We start from the raw sequence: 19,803 nt of genomic DNA, 5'->3' as shown, positions 1-19,803 counted from the left end.
AATTGCAACAGTTTCAGGCTCTGTGCGTGCATCATCTTGTCCAAAGAACAATGTGAGGTTAGGAAAATATATTCTAAGCGGAAAAGTACCAAGAGACTCTCTGCAGTTGCTCCAACTGAGGCATTAAAATCTCCACAAAAAGTACAAATGCTGTGAGGAATTTATGGTTGATCTGCTCTAGTAGGGATATTCAACCTGACTAAACATTGGTGGTCAGTGACATACTATTAGTAGGAGGGAGGTAGATATTTATTTATACAGAAAAGAAATACTCCTAATTCAATTTTGATTTCTACTGACAAAAGATAGTTATTTTGAATTCCAAAATCTGCTATCAAAACTTCCCCTCCTAAATCAAGTGATAAAAAGTAGTCAGGCCCCCACCTCCTTGGCCCTTTTTAAATTACAATTAAGAATATAGCCTTCCATAATAATTAATTGGTGTATGTTTTTAACTCTATGGTTTTATGTTTTTAGTGCTGTAAACAGATTTCATATACTATCTTATCATATATTTTATCATATCATATATTTTATAAACAAACAAACAAACAAATTTCTATAAAACAAAATCACCACAATAGCTGGCAATTCAGCTGTCCACAGTAAGTGCCCCCTTTGGACCTTGGTGCTGGGAATCAACAAATTTGTCAATTTTGGTGTCTCCAACGTGCTTATTTTTTAATCTTAGATTCAGTTCTCCACATATCCACATCAGCTTGAGATTTATTTATTTTTTAAGTTGCTCATGAAAATTCACCAGCATTTTAGTTTCAATTTCTCCTAATATACACATTTTCAAAGTAGCTTCCCGGGATATAATGCATTTTTAAATATAATTTACCCTAATATATGCAATTATATGCATACTTTATGCCAGTATATGCATTTTTGTGCACATCACTTAGCTGGAGAACTGCACTGTGAAATGTGGAAAAGTGAAGGTTTTAATGGGTGGCTGTGTTTCGATTTGTGTATTACGGTATTTCAGAAAGTACAAATTAGGATCAAGCAAATGGCTCATCTAGTCCAGAATCTTGTTCTTATGGTGGCCAACCAGATGCCCCTATTCAAAAGCCCCCTAGCAGGACTCATGGACAAGAGCATTCTCCCCTCCTGCAGATTCCAGCAAACTGGTATTCAGAACATTGCTGCCTAGGCCTCCAAAGCGGAGCCTGTGACAGACATTTCCCAGTGGATTGCACCCACCCCATCAGTCAGATTGGCCCATCTCCTTATACACCCCAAACCTGGGAACCAGCAGCTTCACTTTAGCTCCTGTGAGGGCCACTTCAGCTTGCTGTGCACGTCTCACATATCATAATGCCAGCATCTGGGTCCACCTCCACCAAGGCCCTTCGCTAATATTAAGCAATTATGCTCCACCACACCCACATCCTAACCTGTCATTAGCCTAATGCGACACTGCGGCTGGTGCTCAGGCACAATGACAGAGCATCTGTTTTCCCCACACACCTCCCCCCTGGTATTGCTCCGCTGCAAAGAGAGAGAGAGAGAGAGCTGTGCCAGGACTGTCAGCTTGGCCAAGCGTCTCAGAAAGCCCATTATTGAGACAACCACTGCAGCACTGATGAGATGCCTCGCTCTGTCTCCTGTTGCCTGCACTGTGAGCCTCTTCTTTTCTCCTTGGGACGCCCTCTTCTCCAGCTCAGGGACACTTCCTCCTGCTCCAATAGCACACTGTGTGAAGTCACCCCTCCAGCTTGGGGTGTTCTGCTTGATGGCTGTACATACTGTTGCAGAACTAACAGGACGAGCTGGGCTCCCTCCTCTCCTCAGATGGGGAAAGGTACACTATCGGGCTGTGATGTATTTTGATGGTAAGAGTAGCAGGACTTATGTGTGCTTCAAGGAGTTCTTTTCTGCAGAGCTTTTATAGAAAGGAAGAAACCACCCATTTTGCTCACTAAGAGTCATCTGCATGATCAGGGGCACATAATAATAATAATTTATTTATACCCCGCCCATCTGGCTGGGCGTACTCTGGGCCACTCTGGGCGGCTTCCATAAAAACCAAAAATACAGTAAAATATCACACGTTAAAAACTTCCCTAAACAGGGCTGCCTTAAGATGTCTTCTGAATGTCAGGTAGTTGTTTATCGCTTTGACGTCTGCTGGAAGGGTGTTCCACCGGGCGGGCGCCACTACTGAGAAGGCCCTCTGCCTGGTTCCCTGTAGCTTTGCTTCTCGCAATGAGGGAACCGCCAGAAGGCCCTCGGCGCTGGACCTCAGCGTCCGGGCAGAATGATGGGGGTGGAGACGCTCCTTCAGGTATACTGGACCGAGGCCGTTTAGGGCTTTAAAGGTCAGCACCAACACTTTGAATTGTGCTCGGAAACGTACTGGGAGCCAATGTAGGTTTTTCAAGACCGGTGTTAGTTATGTGGTCTCGGCGGCCGCCCCCAGTCACCAGTCTAGCTGCTGCGTTCTGGATTAGTTGTAGTTTCCGAGTCACCTTCAAAGGTAGCCCCACGTAGAGTGCATTGCAGTAGTCCAAGCGGGAGATAACCAGAGCATGCACCACTCTGGCGAGACAGTCCGCAGTGGTACCTCCAGTTACAAACTTAATTCTTTCCAGAGGGCCATTCTTAATCCGAAACCATTTTTAACACGAGGCACGCTTTCACTAATGGGGCCTCCTGCTGCCACCACGCCATCGGCGCATGACTTCTGCTTGCATCCCGGGGCAAAGTTCGCAACCAGGAGCATCTACTTTCGGGTTAGCGGAGCTCGTTACCTGAAGCGTTTGTAAGGAGGACAGTATGTAACCCGAGGTTCTACTGTACTGCAATGTGCTCTAAGTAGGGCTTCATTTGCATTTGATCTGGAAGCTGCAGTTAGTGCAGAATGCTGCAGCACGACTGCTGTCAGAAGACCCTGTCAACATATAACATCTGTGCTCAGAGATCCACACTGGTTGCTGATTTGTTACCAGGCCAAGTTCAAGACACTTAACAACTTGGGACCAGTATACCTATGAGATAACCTTGCCCCACATGTGCCCTCTCATCCACTTTAATCAGCAGAATGAGCATTACTATGGGTGCCATATGATACACATTTTGCATTTGTAATAACTCCATCATTTCATATGGCAGCGCTTACCCTTTGGAACTCCCTGCCTATTGACACCAGGCAGGTGCCTTCACTGTACTCTTTCTGTGCCTGCTAAAAGCATTTTTGTTTAGACAATTTTTTGTTTAGTCAAAGCCTATCCAAAAGATGTAGAATGTTGACATGTGCTTTAACCTGGTTTTTAGCTTATCACTGATTTTAATTATTTTTGAATGTTTTGAATTATTGTTTTTTTTACTAACAATTTCATTGTTTTGTTCTCTTTGTAAAGTGCTTTGAGGACTTTTTACAACCAAGCAGTATTTCAATCTAGTGAAACGAAACAAAAAAGCTATGCTGACTGGAGCGGATGGGAGTCTAGCAATACCTGGAGGGTCACAGGTTCCCCACCTCTTATGTAGACAAGGCATTACTGAGCTGAGTGAACCAGTACTCAGTTCTTGATATAAGACAGTTTTCTATCTTCCTACAAGACTGACGCAGGGAGGGGGACCAGTTTGCCAGCTGGTATGGTTTCTCTCCTTGACATAACACATGTAATAAGAGGAGACTGGCACTCTGCAATCCTGATCATTAAGGCGCCCCCTGAGGTGCTCAGTACTCCTCTCCACAGACTCCTCCAGGCAACCATTTCACATTTCCATAACTCTGTGTATGGGGGAAGTGCATGCGGATGGACAGTTAACCACCCTACTCGCTCCAATTCTGCCATCATGACCTGTGGGTCCCTCCTGTGTTAAGGTTGCTAGGGGGTTGCCCAGAAAACTTGAGCGCTGGGTGTTTTCTCCTAGGCCCCTGATCACCTTCCCCTCTGTTTTTTAAAAAATGATTCTGTTTGGTTTTTTTTAACTTTGCTTAGTGATAAACATAAGGAGGATAAGGCTCCAAATGGCTATAAACCTTGATGGTTATGTTCTGCCTTCACTGTCAGAGGCAGTAATGCTTCTGAATACCAGTTGCTGAAAAGCACAGAGGGGAGAGGGCTGTTCCGCTCCTAGGCTTTCCTTTGGGGGCATCTGGTTGGCCACTGGTAGAACAGGATGCTGGACTAGATCAGGGGCAGACTTTGGTAATATTTCATAATACGGTGCCCTGTGCGAGGCCAACATGTAACTGGCTGTCTGACCGAACCCAAAGGGTGCTCATCAATGGTTCCTCTTCATCCTGGAGAAGAGTGACTAGTGGGGTGCCACAGGGTTCTGTCTTGGGCCCCGTCTTATTCAACATCTTTATCAACGACTTGGATGATGGACTCAAGGGCATCCTGATCAAATTTGCAGATGACACCAAACTGGGAGGGGTGGCTAACACCCCAGAGGACAGGACCACACTTCAAAACGACCTTGACAGATTAGAGAACTGGGCCAAAACAAACAAGATGAATTTTAATAGGGAGAAATGTAAAGTATTGCACTTGGGCAAAAAAAATGAGAGGCACAAATACAAGATGGGTGACACCTGGCTTGAGAGCAGTACATGTGAAAAGGATCTAGGAGTCTTGGTTGACCACAAACTTGACATGAGCCAACAGTGTGACGCAGCAGCTAAAAAAGCCAATGCAATTCTGGGCTGCATCAATAGGAGTATTGCATCTAGATCAAGGGAAGTAATAGTGCCACTGTATTCTGCTCTGGTCAGACCTCACCTGGAGTACTGTGTCCAGTTCTGGGCACCACAGTTCAAGAAGGACACTGACAAACTGGAACATGTCCAGAGGAGGGCAACCAAAATGGTCAAAGGCTTGGAAACGATGCCTTATGAAGAACGGCTAAGGGAGCTGGGCATGTTTAGCCTGGAGAAGAGGAGGTTAAGGGGGGATATGATAGCCATGTTCAAATATATAAAAGGATGTCACATAGATGAGGGAGAAAGGTTGTTTTCTGCTGCTCCAGAGAAGCGGACACGGAGCAATGGTTCCAAACTACAAGAAAAAAGATTCCACCTAAACATTAGGAAGAACTTCCTGACAGTAAGAGCTGTTTGACAGTGGAATTTGCTGCCAAGGAGTGTGGTGGAGTCTCCTTCTTTGGAGGTCTTTAAGCAGAGGCTTGACAACCATATGTCAGGAGTGCTCTGATGGTGTTTCCTGCTTGGCAGGGGGTTGGACTCGATGGCCCTTGTGGTCTCTTCCAACTCTATGATTCTATGATTCTAACATTTGGTGCCCCCAAATGGATTTTCTCAATTTTGTATCTCTTTGGCTCTGTGCTCTGTGCGGGGGAACAGCTTACACAACCCTAAATCCGGCACTGGGTAGATGGGCCACTGGCCTGATCTAGCATACCCTTCTGGTGGTCTTATGCTCTTGGGAAGTCCACAAGTAAGGTCTGAACAGCCTCCCCAGTTGCTTGCCTCCAGAATCTCGCCACTAAAACCCTACCTAGATATGCCAGGGATGCCAGGGATTAAACCTGGGATGTTCTGCATGCACAGACACGCTGCCATCAAGATACAGTTCCCCCTAGTTTGTCTGAAAAAATGGTGTCCTGCCTTTCCACCAACTGGTACTCCCAGGAGCACACTTCAAGGAGAGCACATAGATTGGGAAAACTGCTCCTGCAGACATTACCGCGCACACATGCCAATCTAATGTATGAGGCGCTTCCCCAAAGAAGACAAACTGTGTCACACAGAGCTTTAGATGCACTTACTCTGCATCTCCCTGGAGACACCCCCAGCTCCTAGTCTGTCATCTCCTCTTCCCAGTCCCCAGCTGCATGAGAAATACAGGTTGGGCTTGTGATACAATGCATCATTGGAGAGCCAAATCCCTCTCTCCTTGCATTTCAAAAATCCTCACTTTGGTTTCATGGACTACTTGTGCTAGGACAGTGTGTTGTCTGGGGCTGATGGGAGCTGTAGTCCAAAATGTCTGAAGAGCACCGAGTTAGGACTGGTTGGTTAAAAGTTACACACTGTAACCCCACCAAGATTGAGATAGGTTGGCGGCAGAGGTTGTATGAAGCCTGAGCAGAACAGTTGGGGGTGTTAATGCTTCTCTCTCTCCCCAGAGGGGAGCCAGTGGTGGCATACTGGTTACATTGTTAAACTAGGACCTGGAAGACCAGGGTTCAGATCCCCACGCAGCCAACATACTCCCAGGGTGACCCTGGGCCATTCACCATCTCTCAGCCTAATCTAACTCATGGAGTTGTTGTGAGGATATGTTGGGGAGGAAGAGAACCCTTGAGCTCCTTGGAGAAAACGTGGGATATAAATGTGATAGATAAACAAACAAACAGTAAAATAAATTTTCTTCCTTATTGTGAAGGAAAGAAATTAACTCCTCCTTCCACCTCCCTCTTTTTCAGAGTTTTCAGGAATTTAATTTGGACCTGCCTTTGCCATCCTAAGCACCTCCAGATGTTTCAGACTACAACTCCCAGCTGTGCTGGCTGGGGCTGATGGAGGTTGTAGTCCAAAACATCTGAAGAGCAGCCAGTTGGTGAAGAGCTTGCTAGAATACTTCTGGGAGGGAGCATCTTATGGGGTGGTCTTTCTGCCCCTTCCTGCTCCATCCCTACAGATAGGCTGCAGAAAGGGACAGGTTACACAACCCCTCTCTCTTTAGCCTCTCCATCACATAGGAAGGATTCATTCCCAGCAAGAACACTTGGACGCCATCAACTTGACACAACAGCATCAAGAGCCAGCCTAACCTATCTCACAGGATTGTTAGGAGGATAAAATGGAGAGGAGGAGAACAACAGTGTATGTCACCCTGACCTCCTTGAAAGAAATCTAACAATAAATAAATCTAACAACAAACAAACAAACAAACCATTCTACACATCCTGCTCAGTTTAAAATCCTGACTGTCTGAAGATTTCAGACCTGGATGAAAAGGACTTTTAAAAAAATACTCATGCAGAGAGAGCTGTTATCAACCAAATGTTTTGTGAGTGGCAGTGCGGGATTGGACCCAGAGCACAACTTAGCAACTGAAGCAAACACTCCCTGTCCCGCTCTCTCCACCATGTCTAATTCTGATGCTCTTTTATTTGGCTGACGCATCAAAATAAAAATGCATTTTTAAAAAGGGTCAGTTAAATGGCTGGAATTGGCATTTGTCACTCCCGTAAACTTAAATGTCAAACCTTTCTGGGTGGAAAGATACAGGGGCCACCTGCAGGGAAAAGATTATAAGCACTATTAAAAGATGGCAGAGAATGAGATAGAGATGGAAGTTGCTGAGGTTCTCTTGCACAAGCATCCCCTATTCATTTCAATGGGACTTGTGCAGGAGACCTTCCTTTTGAACTGGGCCTCCTCTTACTTTGCCAACGGGGTATCCTCCAGATGTTTAGGACTACAACTCCCATCAGTATGTCCATACTGGCTGGGGCTCATGGGAGTTGTCATCCAAAACATCTGAAGAGCACCAGGTTGGTGAAGCCTTGCATAGCTTGTGGTCATGCCGCTGGCATCCAACCCAGACTTGGTCCTGAGACAGTTTTCACAAGTGGAACACCCAGAAAAAAGGAGCAAGGGAGGTTTTCTCACCTTCAAGCTGCATCTATGTGAAAATGGTCACCAGTGGGTGAACAGAGCAGTGTTAAAATCAAACCCAATATTCGAAGGTCAGCTACAGGAGCTCAAAAGACAAATAAAGGGATAGGCAACTCATTCTTAGGTTTGCTTAAAGTGTCTATTGCATATTTTTTTAATGTATTATTTTTAACTGTTTCACTAATTCACCTTTTTTTCACTTACAGTCTCTCCAACCTTCAGCCCGCCCCAGCAACACACCGGACTGAAGCATATGCGGTGTCTCTCCTCTCACTCAGAAAGACAGGTTCACTTGACCCCAAAGCTTCGGGGCGATACCCAACACACAGGGGTGCGCTCAGGCACAATTCACACACATACACACACCAAACCGCCGAGCACGACTCCTTCCCGCTTGCTGCGTTCTCTTTTGCTCTTCACCAGCTTCTTTTCCACGGGGATTGCTTTAGGTGGCTTGTTGATCCCTGCCAATATCTGCCCGACCCACTTCCTTTCCCTGGCGACTCCTGAGGACTAGCTGCTTAGCCCTGCCTCACTTTACCGGTGCTCTCTCGCGCGCAAACCTCTGACCCGGCGGTTGCCTTGCATCACTTTACCGGTGCTCCCGCGCACGCACGCTTCTGACCCGGCGGTTGCTTCCTCCTGAGAACCTGGGGAAAGGTGTAGAGGGAGGACTCCAGGAGAATTTGGAGTTGGGGCTTTGCAGGGAGGAGGAAGAGAAGCAGCTCCAACGTCAGTTTTCGCCCCCTCTCGCCCCCGTACTTCCCTCCCAGCATAGCTCCGCTGGAGTTTCCTGCCAGGCAGCCCCGAAGCAGCGCATTTCCAGCCAGAAGTTTCCGAGCTCTCTCCTCCCCAACCCCGCATCCCGTCCCAGAAGGAAGCGCAGGAAAGAGAGGAGTGGCAAGGAGGGGGCAGCAGAGTTAGAGGAGGGACGAAGGGCCCCTTACCTGGCCAAAGACGGAGCTGAGGATGGGGTGGAGCTGGTGGAAGAGTGGGTCGACTTCCGCGCCGGGTTTGGAGGCGGCGGAGCTCTTGCTGCTGCCGCCGCCTCCGCTACCGCCGGAGGTGCCTTTGGGGGACGCTCCGTCGGGCAGCTGGAGGGACTCTCGGCTGGCTCGTTTGCCGCCCAAGTCCTGCCCTCGATCCGCCGTCGCTACCCCGTCGCTCTCCGCCTCCTGGCTGGCACTCCGAGAGGAGCCGCGCGCCCGGCCGCTCCCGCGTCTCCGCGGAGCCGCCTCCGCCTCGTCGGGCTCCCCCAGGCGATTCTGCTGCTGGTGGTGCCTCCTCAAGCTGCCGTTGGAGGAGACTGTGGCGCCGGCTCCTGGGTGGCACAGGGGCCTCCTGGCGCTGGGCTCGGGGCTGCCTTCTGTGCGGCCCCCGGAGCTGCGCGGCTGCGGTTCGCTGGGCGCCCGCCTGCCGCTCCCGCCGCCGCCGGTCCGCAGTAAGGACGTCTTGGACTCGCTCTTGCGCACCGAGGAGGAACTCATGGTCGGCGCCGCCGCCGCTCAGCGGACCAGCATCTCTTAAGCCGCCAGGAGGAGGAGGAAGCCGGGAGGGAGGGGGTAGAGAGGAGGAGGAGGAGGAGGGGGGGGGACGCGTCTTTATATCTTCTCTCCCCCACCCCCCACCGCCCCACGCCTGGGGAAGCTCCTGAGCTGGAGGCGACTGCCGCCGCCGCACTTCAGCACCACATCCCTCGGACAGCGCCCGGAGCAGCAGCAGTAATAGTAGCAGAGGCGCCGCCAGGCACAACCGCCGCCGCAGGTGAAGCGCCTGCAAAGCTGCCGCCGCCGCACTTCAGCACCACCGCCCGCGGACAGCGCCAGCATCAGCAGCAGCAGTGAATGGAGAGAAGAGGCTACGCCAGGCAGAGCCGCAGGTGAAGCTCCTCGCCCCGCAGAGCCGCCGTCGCCGCAGTAGCCGCAGCCTCCCTCCCTCCCTCCGACCGCCGCATCGGCTCCCCGAACCCCGCGGGAGCCCCGGCAGTGGGTGGGAAGCGCCGCGCCGGCGGCGGGATGAAGGCGCAGCGCTGGCCTGGGGAAGGAAGGAGGCGAGGAGGGAGGGAGGGAGGGAGGAAGGCGACCCTCACTTCCCAAACAGGAGAAGTGCGGAGGGTGGGGAGAACCTTCGCCAAAAGATGTACCAAAGCTCCCCCCCCTCCCCGCCTTAGCAGACACCGGATCCCCTCCCTCCCCCCCCCTCGCTCCCTCACCTGTGGAGTCAGCCAACTTTCAACGCCAGGCTCACCCTGGACCAGAGCATGAACTCGTAGATGGGGAATGAAGGCAGAGAGGCACTTTGGAGAGCTCCAGCAGAGGAGGAGGAGAAGGAGGAGGAGAATGGCAGCAGCAACAGCGCCCTGATGGAGGGGGGTGGCTGTTGCTTGGCACAGCCAGATTTAAAGGGTCCCAAGAATGGCACCCTTGTCACAAAACAATTCTGTTGCCCTCTGAGAGATAACGAAGTACTCTTGGCATCCACAGGGGTGAGGTGTATCCTGATGCCTGCCTGTCCTGCTTCCCTATGGTCAGCTCAGGAAACAGAATGTGGATGTCACAGAGGGCATCAGGGTGGGAGGCCTCAGAGCCCTGGGTCAAAACTGAGTGGGACATACTCAGGCACAAGTCCCACCGGTGTGACTGCCACCCTGTTCTGTGAGCACCCCCCACATTCAGTCCGAAGGGGGCCTGCACTGACATTCATTTATGACAGTCATCATGGAGCTCAAGGTGAGGCACAGGAGGTTTTGCCAACCTGGTCCCGCCCCCCCCCCATGGGAGTTGTAGTCCAAACCATCTAGAGGGGACCAGGTTGGCAAGTATAGGTTTTCAAGTCCAGTCCTACCCTGGAAATAGCTGAGAACCTCCTGGTGATTGATAAGGACAGCCTAGACAACCAGTGGTGATCTGAGCTAGCAACAAAATCAGGCAGAGCAACAGAAACGGCTGTTATCTTTGCACACTTGGCCACATTGCAGTCAAGCAAAAGTCAAAAGTTATTAACATCCATCCCCTCCCCTTCACACACATCTCTCCATCCTCCAACTGGTTATGCAACCCCCTGAGCTCTGGGCCCTATTCAAAGTGTTCACATTAGTGCTTTATGCTCTAAATAACTTTGGCAACAAATATATGAGAGACTGCCTCCTTCCGGAGAAATACTCTTAGAAGTTAAGATCAACAGAGAAGGCCTTCTTGGTAGTTCAACCATCCTCAGAAGTTAAGAGGGTGTTGGCCCGGGAGAGGACATTCTCTGTGGCAGCCCCTAAGTTGTAAAACTCCCTTCTCCCCACAGAGGTGCATCTGGCACCTTCACTTTACGGCTTTTGGGGGATGCTGAAGAGGCACCTATTTACTCTAGCCTTTGACACCTGACAGGTGTGTTTTCAGGACAGCCTCTGTTTCTGTGCCTGTAACTTCTTTTACCTGATCTAAATTCTTTAAATTATTGTAAACTGCCCATGGATCTTAGAATGAAGGGTGAGTGAAAAATGAAATTAATAGTAATAATAATTAACAACAATCACGCAAGCAGAAGTCATTATTGCACTTCACAGAGGCCACATCCCCATCAAGGAAAGGCATTCTAGGAGGGTGCAGAACAGGGACAGAGTGTAACCCAGGGGGAGGGGATGTCGTTTGGAGGGAATCCTGAGAGCCAGCTAGAGGAGACTGGAGGGTCATATTTGGCCCATGGGCTGGATGTTCCCCACCCTTCCTGCAGCTATTCTGCAACAGTCTCTACTTGTAAATTCATTAGGTCAGGTGGTCTGGCTCAGATCCATTGTGAAGCCCAAGATGCCTGACTGGGAACATCTCATCAAGTTCTCAAGTTCTGTAGTGTAATCAATCTTGGGTTAACTATCCCTCAGAGGGTTGGGGAAAGGGTATTGACATGTAATTGGATTCTCTTGTGCAAAAGTAAATGAGGAAACAGTCCAGGTAGATACCCAATATCAGCAGCCAAAGGTCACACCCTTTTCCACCCTTGTCATTCTCATGTACCTTATTGACAAACATCCAGGCAGATAATCTCTCCCTGGTGGAGTTAGCTTCCCTGCCAGCTATTTTTATGTCAGGGGAACTATCTGAGACTCAAATTGAGTGTAGATCCTTTGGACCATACTCCACACCACCAGGAAGCCCTCCAGCATGATATGAAAATGACCTCCTTTCCAGGCTTTTGCTTCTGATGCCCGGACTTCAGAAACACAGACTGCCTCTGAAGAGAGAGGTTCCATTTTGCTGTTGAAGTTATCATCAAAGCTGGGGGCTATTCCCACATCTTACATGGTAGGTGAGGCTCAGCGATATAATATAGTCTGGCCTCCCCTAACCTGGGGCCCTCCATAGGTTTTAAACTACAATTCCCATCAGCCCCACCATCATAGATCCATGCAGGCTAGGACTGATGGGAGTTGTTGTCCAAGGTACGTGGAGGACACCAAGTTGGGGAAGGCTGATGCAGTCAGTGCCAAGCTAGATCTAGCAATGTTTCATATTCCAAGCAGTAATTGCTTCAAAGAAGCTTTACTTTCCAGCTGGAAACCTCATCAGAGTTGAAAGCAGTTGCCTTATTAATAGAGAGGAAATCACTGAGGCAGAAATAGGAACGAGACATTGGCTTTGGAAAGCCCTCCGGGGATCAATACAGCAAAAAGTTCCACTGGCAGCAGATGGGCAACACTCCTTCCCAGGAGGAAGGCTACATCAAGGAGGCCTTGGTAGATTAACCAACCCACTGATACTTTATCACAGGGCTGGGACACCTGCTACCCTGCAACATGTTGCTGAACTCCTCCTGTGACCCTGACTATTGGTCATGTTGGCTGGGCTAATGGCATACAAAGCACATGCTCTGCCATTAGAACGTAAGAAGAGCCCTGCTAGATCAGGCCAAAGGTTCATTAAGTCCATAGAATCATAGAACCATAGAGCTGGAAGGGACCACAGGGGTCTAACCATAGGGACCATCTAGTCCAACCCCCTGCGAATGCAGGAATCTTTTGTTCAACATGGGGCTCGGACCCACAATTCTGAGATTAAGAGTCTCATGCTCTACTAACTGAGCTATCACAATGGGCAACCAGATGCCTCTTCTAGGAAGACTACAAACAGGATCTGAGCACAACAGCAACCCTCGCTTCCTGTGATCTCCAGCAACTGATATTCAGAAGTGTTTTTGCCTCTGACCATGGAGGCAGTAAAGGGACGCAGGTGGCGCTGTGGGTTAAAGCCTCAGCGCCTAGGACTTGCCGATCGAAAGGTCGGCGGTTCGAATCTCTGCGGCGGGGTGCGCTCCCGCTGCTCGGTCCCAGCGCCTGCCAACCTAGCAGTTCGAAAGCACCTCCGGGTGCAAGTAGATAAATAGGGACCGCTTACCAGCGGGAAGGTAAACGGCGTTTCCGTGTGCGGCTCTGGCTCTGGCTCTGGCTCTGGCCAGAGCAGCGATGTCACGCTGGCCACGTGACCCGGAAGTGTCTCCGGACAGCGCTGGCCCCTGGCCTCTTAAGTGAGATGGGCGCACAACCCCAGAGTCTGTCAAGACTGGCCCGTACGGGCAGGGGTACCTTTACCTTTACCTTTATGGAGGCAGAGCACAACCATCAGTTTGGGGACAGCTGCAGTGTTCTATTATACTCCAGGTTATGATCACAGTCTCTTTGACAGCACAAGGCCCAGGTCCAGCTCGGGCACAAGGAATGTCTCCTGCAATGACTTCAGTGGGAGGGATTTTAATGGGCCTGCTGTAACCTGGTCCAAAACAGGTCATAAATGGGAGTCAAACTTCCCATGTTGGCTCATTTACTTTTTATGTTCTCAGCTTCTCTCCTCCTGAAGACCGTGTTTAATTTCAGATCAGCACATAACAGGAGAAGGACATTATACTTTTGGAATGCAAAAGAGCTGGCTGGCTGGCTGGCTGGCTGGATTGAACAAGACCAAGGAACAAGCCCAAGGAGGAAAAGAAACTAACACTGCTAAACTGCTCTCTGCAAGAACCGCCTCTCCAGAGGGAGTATGGATTATTTGCCATCTGGCTGGACAGAATTGTCAAGACACTTAATATCTTACATAATACGCTTATTCGCTGCTTGCTTCCCAAGGTGGAACAAACATTTCATTAAGTAACGTCATACAAAGTCAGAGGCAAGACCTACCCGTGATGCCGCTAAGGTGGGGTTGCAAGTCATGGCATCCTGATGCTAGTGTGGCAAAACAGGACAAGGCATCATTGGTACAGCAACTCAGGACAGCATTACATCACTCACACAGAGGGCAATGTAAAGAGGGGCTGGAGAGCATCTGCTTTGTATGCCTGGCATCTCCAGGTAGGGCTGGGAGAGACCCCTGTCTGAAATCCTGGAAAGCTGCTGCCATTCAGTGTGGCCAATACTCAGCTACATGGAGCAATGACATGCTGTGTTGTGAGGCAGCTTCCAATATTCCTGTGTAGTGCAAGATTGTGGCAGGGGCAGTTCTAGGGGCTGGAAATTTCTCAGCTTCAATATGGTTCATATTCAGATAGTACCTTCCCTACCTGGCTAATTAACACAGGGTAAAATCTCCACCACAAACCTCATTGAATTGAATGGGACTTGAATGAAAGCAGAAGGGCGCAGTAGCCATTTACTTCAATGCAGCGAACTTCCCATGCAATTTGGCCCATGTTAATTACCCAGAGGCAGGATGGGCCGTTTGAATTTTCCACCTCATGTGGGCACCAAAATATCCTGAGTGCTGATTCCAAGGAAGGATCATTTCACCTTGATTCATGCACATGACCTCCTTTTCATCTGAACTGCAAAAAAGTCAAACCTCTTGACTTAATGAATCAGTGAGAAAACCGATGGTGGGGGAAAAGGAATAGAATCACAGCAGAGTTGGAAGGGGCCCCAAAGGTCGTCTAATCCAACCCCCTGCAATGCAGCAATTACAGTTAAATCTGCCTTTGTGTTGTCTGCAATGGTGGCATTCAGCTGCTGCTGGGAGAGGAAAACAACTAGAGGGACCAATGGTCTGAGTTGGTCCAAGGCAGCTTCCTGTGTTGCTATGTCATTCAGCTCAGCACACAATACCCTTTTAGCTGCCTTCTCAAACTTTTAATTTCCTAGGTACTGAGTGCTTGAAAGGGCCCGGCGGCTGACTGTAGGTCCACAGAAAAATGTTCCTTGAAACAGATTGTCTGGAGGGTGCTAAAGATCATTACTTGATTGGAAATGCTTTGAGAGTGCTCAAAAACAGGGAGATTTGCTTTATGGAATAAATTCTGCTGGTTAACCAATGAATATGCTATATGAGTGTCACAGCAAGAATGTGTTATGCTAGCTAGATATTGGAACACTGGAGAAAAGCTCAAATTCCTGTCCTAACAGAATGGGAAGGGAAAATGTACAAATAGGCACTTATGGCAAAGCTATTAAGAGTCAATTGAGGAAAGTCCCTTCCAGCTCTACAATTCTGTGTTTAGACAGAACTGGAAAGTGTTTACCGAATGCTGTCTTTAACCAAGCACATTCTCCACAATATCCAAAATATTTATTTGAGATGACATAATACAGGGGTTGCCAAACTTTTTTGGCTGATGGGCAGATTTAGATTTTTGAGTGAGTGTTGTGGGTGCCACCCCCTTCTCTCTCTCTCTCTCTCTCTCTCTCTCTCTCTCTCTCTCTCTCTCACACACACACACACACACAGATACACACGCAGATGAGAACCCTCCCACAGAAAGACAGAAAGACTTTTGGGCACACACACACTTCAGTTTTCCAAAGGATCTTGGTAAGTCAGATCCAGTAGAATTAATCAGCACCTTGAAAATTACATAGAGATGAAAGAGGAAGTGAGAAAGAATGTCACTTTTCTAACTTCCTCCTTCAGCTGTGGGTACATTTCAAGGCTCAAAAAGGTGACTACACTCATCAACTCATGACCATGGAGGTAGACTGAGAGAGGGCTCAGAGCCTCCAGAGGAGGACCTCAAGAGTGATATAATTATATTATAACGCCTACCAAATAGTTGATACAATCCTTTCATATTTTTCTATTTCTTTTTGTTTGTTGCCTTTTTTCAAGTAAGTATGTTTGTTTTATAAAACTGAGCAGAAATGCTAAATTGAAAATAAAACCTGTAAAGGAATGTGCAGACTTTAAATGTGAATAGGATGCTATTTGGCAAAATTGTTCAGAAAGAGAAGAGACATTTGATTTTGATGCTGTTCATTGGGATCACTTATTGTACAGACAGGAAAGGAGACCGTGGGCAATGAGAATTTCAGTTGGGTTTTGTCCTGGCAATCTCTTGGATGCTAAGGTGCTTGTTACAGTAAAGGCAGAAACAACCATCCTCTCCAGGGCAAAACAGTGCCATCAAAACTGATTAATAAGAAATTAACTGCTGCAGCAATGACTTGAAGTTTACTTGGACGTACAGCCAATTTGCATATGCATGGAATTTGGGCCATTTCCCAAGGAACATCATCCCACACAAATAGTGTTTGCATAAAGTTTCAGTAACCGTTTTGGGTAGAGGGGGCAGCTTCAATTTTGTTCTGCTCAGCATAGGATTAGAGGGCCTCATAATGGCTACCAGGCATCCTTGTTCTGTTTTTGTTTGCTTCCTTACTACTCCTGCTCTTGGGCCTTTAACAGCAGCCTGATCTGCACAATGATGCTTTCCCTAGCATTCTGGGATATGTGTGTGTAGATGTACCTACTGTACATTTCTGTCTCATGGTAGGGCTGAACTGGATATTTCTGTGCAGGGCTGGCCCTACCATGAGGCAGAGTAAGGGAGCTGTCTCAGGGGGCAGATGGCAGGGGCAGCAGCTGTCCCTCCACTGCCCCCCACTCAAGTCATTTAAGCCTCCTCTCTACCTTTTAAGCTAGTCTACTGCTAGTCTACCTTTTAAGCTAGTCTACTGCGGGACGCAGGTGGCGCTGTGGGTTAAAGCCTCAGCGCCTAGGACTTGCCGATCGAAAGGTCGGCGGTTCGAATTCCTGCGGCGGGGTGCGCTCCCGCTGCTCGGTCCCAGCGCCTGCCAACCTAGCAGTTCGAAAGCACCTCCGGGTGCAAGTAGATAAATAGGGACCGCTTACCAGCGGGAAGGTAAACGGCGTTTCCGTGTGCGGCTCTGGCTCGCCAGAGCAGCGATGTCACGCTGGCCACGTGACCCGGAAGTGTCTCCGGACAGAGCTGGCCCCTGGCCTCTTAAGTGAGATGGGCGCACAACCCCAGAGTCTGTCAAGACTGGCCCGTACGGGCAGGGGTACCTTTACCTTTACCTTTACCTTACTGCCCCCGAGTTGGACATCACTCCACAGCCTTGAAGTCAGATTCAGCCGCCAGCCAAGTAGAATTCTGTATGTGGAATGGGAGCACCAGATCATTTACAGATGTGGGAGAAATTCTGTTCACATGTATAGGCAATCTTTCCTTATCCATTTTGTGCTTTCTAAAACAATATTAGAATATCCCAAGTTTCAAATTGTGCACTTCTCTGAATTTTGCAGTGCAGTACTCTGGCCAAGTAATGTGTGCAAAAAATCATAGATTAGTGGATAGAACATACCAAAGTTGCTTTGCAAAAATGTGTATATTGGGAAAAATTGCATACAAACGTGGGACAATTTCACACTAAAAGACTGGTGAATTTTCACAGGGACTGAAACAAAACTGGGAAATGTGAAAAATTAAACTTAAAAAGCAGAAATTAGAAACTGAGAGACACTGAAATTGACAGATTCACCCATCCTGAATCTTTACCTTCACTGCAGGCAGCAGAATGATTTCGGATGGCCCTGGTGCTGTGTTGTACTCCCAACATACAACACTTACTAGATATGTCATTGTACTTTTATGAAGAACCCTAAACATCACCTCCCCAAAAGGCAGTTTTTTAAGCCTGCTTGGCAGTGCCTCTCACTTGGGGCAGCCTGGCCAGTATTGGTTAGTTTTTGTTTTTGTTTCCATTAAGTGCTGTGTGTTCTCATTTTACATTTTTATGTTGTAAATTAGCCTGTTGTCTTATCTTCAGTTGAAGGGTGGTATACAAATTTAATAAATGAATAAATAAATAAATATTATAAAAATATTTTAGGGTAAGGCTGCCCTGGATGCTTGAAGGGTGTCCCTCAAATCTTAGTGTGACTGTTCATACGGTGATGCAAGTAAAGTCTGAAACATTTTCTAGGCCTCGTTTTGTTTCTGCATTGGTGGACCATGAGGAGAGATACTATTTTATATCAGGCCTACTTTTCTCATCTGAATGATGGAATGATCGCAGAAGTTGCACTCACAGAAATTCTCCCTTCTAAATGCAGAGGAGCCCTATTAGGAAGGAATGCTTTTACTTTAGCAACAACCGTAACAGGATTCTGTGCCTGTGAAAAGCTGGACACTGCAACCTGTTATCAACCGATGTGCAAGATGAGCAGGTTTGTATTAATAATACAGTGTGCACCTTACCTGACTGTTTTTGCCACAGTGTTTCATCATGGAACTCTTTGTCATCTAAGTGCTAGAAACCTGTTCTCCTTAAATAAATGGAAGTAGAGTTGCGAGGAAATGACAGCCAGTGTCTAGTGATGCATCTGTGGAGCCACAAAGTACACAGTCAGTACTGGACCTATTAATATTTGGCAGTGGGGAAGAAGGGCTGTCAAAGATGAATTTAGCTGGGCAAGCTCTGCCTTGGATGTAGCCTTATACCAGGTTGGATTTGCTCATCTAGTTCAGTATGTATATATTTATTTTTCATTCTGGCAGATGCTCTCTGAAGCAAATTCTGAGGTCTTTCTTAACTTCCCTTCCCACTCTGCCTGAAATCCTTTTCATTGGAGATGCCCAGGATTGAACCCCAAACCTTCTACATGCACAGAAATGCTCTCCCACTGAGTGATAATGAGGGGCAGGGAGGAGGCTGCAATGCAGCCCATTTACAGCTGGAGAGTTATTTGCTGCTGCCCAGCACATCAGGCTTCGCTTCACAGGAGAATAATCCCAACAGCAAAGAAGACTTGGGGGCTTTTGTGTGTGTGCTGGCTTTAATCCCCGCACAAATTGTGATTTACACTGGTAGAGTGCCTGAGAGCAGCCAAGGGCTCACTGTACCCAGCCAGTGGGGAAGGTTGGCTGGAGACATTGTGAGGATCAGAGCTTAGGGCAGTCTACCTGAACCAATGGATTTGAGTTTGAAGAAAGGCGATTCTGACTAAACCTTAGGAAGAGCTTTTTGACAGCAATAGCTGTTGAACAATGGAATGGTGGTTGACTCTCCTTCCCTCCCTGGAGATTTTCCCCTGCATAGCCATCTGTCAGGGATTTTTTAGCTGTGATTCCTGCATTGCAGGTGGTTGGACCAGAGGAAAGGGTCCCTTCCAACTCTACAATTCTGATCTGGGGCAGATCTACCATGAAACTAATGAAGTTTAAGCTTCAGGGCTCCTAATCCAGGAGGGACCCCAGAAGAGACTTTAGTCCACATTGCTTTCTTAAAAATTGCTTTTAAAAAGGCATCATGCATGTATATTTTCCTAAAGGCATAGGATTGCTGGTTGCGAAAGGGCCCCCACATCAGTTCAAGTTTCAGAGCTCCCCAAAATACAGGTCTGCCACTGACGCTGCCAGATACCTTTCAGCTCTGGGTCACCCCCAGAACCTTTGAGGGGGTCGCATAGCCACCGTGTCCCCTCCAGAACCCCTCAAGCAGCTGCATTTACCGTGGAGCCTCCACAAAGCACACCCATCTCAGGAGACGATGAAACCAGACTCCCCACAACATACTTTTAATTACAATGGCTTCCCCCAAAGAATCCTAGGAACTGTAGTTTACCTTTCATGGAGCTACTGTTCCCAGCACCTTTAATAAACCACAGTTCACAGGATCCTTTTGGAAGAAGCCATGTGGTTTAAAAAAAGGGATATCATCTTGGTCTATGGCCAAGAGCCAGTGATAGCATGGAATTAGGAAGGCCTGTTATGCATTACAGAAAAAAAAGAGACCAGTTTGCATAAAAAGTGCCTGTGGTAGTTTATATCTATAGATGCACATTGAGAAATAAAGGGTTGTGTTGTGGGCTAGACCTACTCAGGTCCATTCATTCCAATGGGTCTACTCTGAGTACGACTAACATTTGGATACAACCCAGTTGCTCTAATTTAAATAGAAATATGACGCATCTCAACATAGCGGGGAA

General features: G+C 48.1%; 1 protein-coding gene across 8 annotated transcripts in view; it reads right to left on the bottom strand.

Annotated features, from left to right (window-relative positions):
- Positions 1–19,803, bottom strand: part of CABP1 (calcium binding protein 1) — a 73,893-nt gene that overhangs the window by 29,239 nt on the left and 24,851 nt on the right. The window contains exon 2 of one of the 8 annotated variants that reach the window (XM_079956974.1): positions 18,074–18,198. In XM_079956974.1, the coding sequence (XP_079813100.1) occupies positions 18,074–18,118 (45 nt within the window). In that variant the 5' untranslated portion in view covers positions 18,119–18,198. The other 7 variants (XM_079956971.1, XM_079956972.1, XM_079956976.1 and 4 more) reach the window with 7 other exon arrangements.

The sequence above is a fragment of the Podarcis cretensis genome (assembly GCF_951804945.1).
Source record: "Podarcis cretensis genome assembly, chromosome: 16".
Lineage (NCBI taxonomy): Eukaryota > Metazoa > Chordata > Lepidosauria > Squamata > Lacertidae > Podarcis > Podarcis cretensis.
Note: the sequence above shows the minus strand (reverse complement) of the source record. Positions and strands in the feature narration are given on the sequence as shown.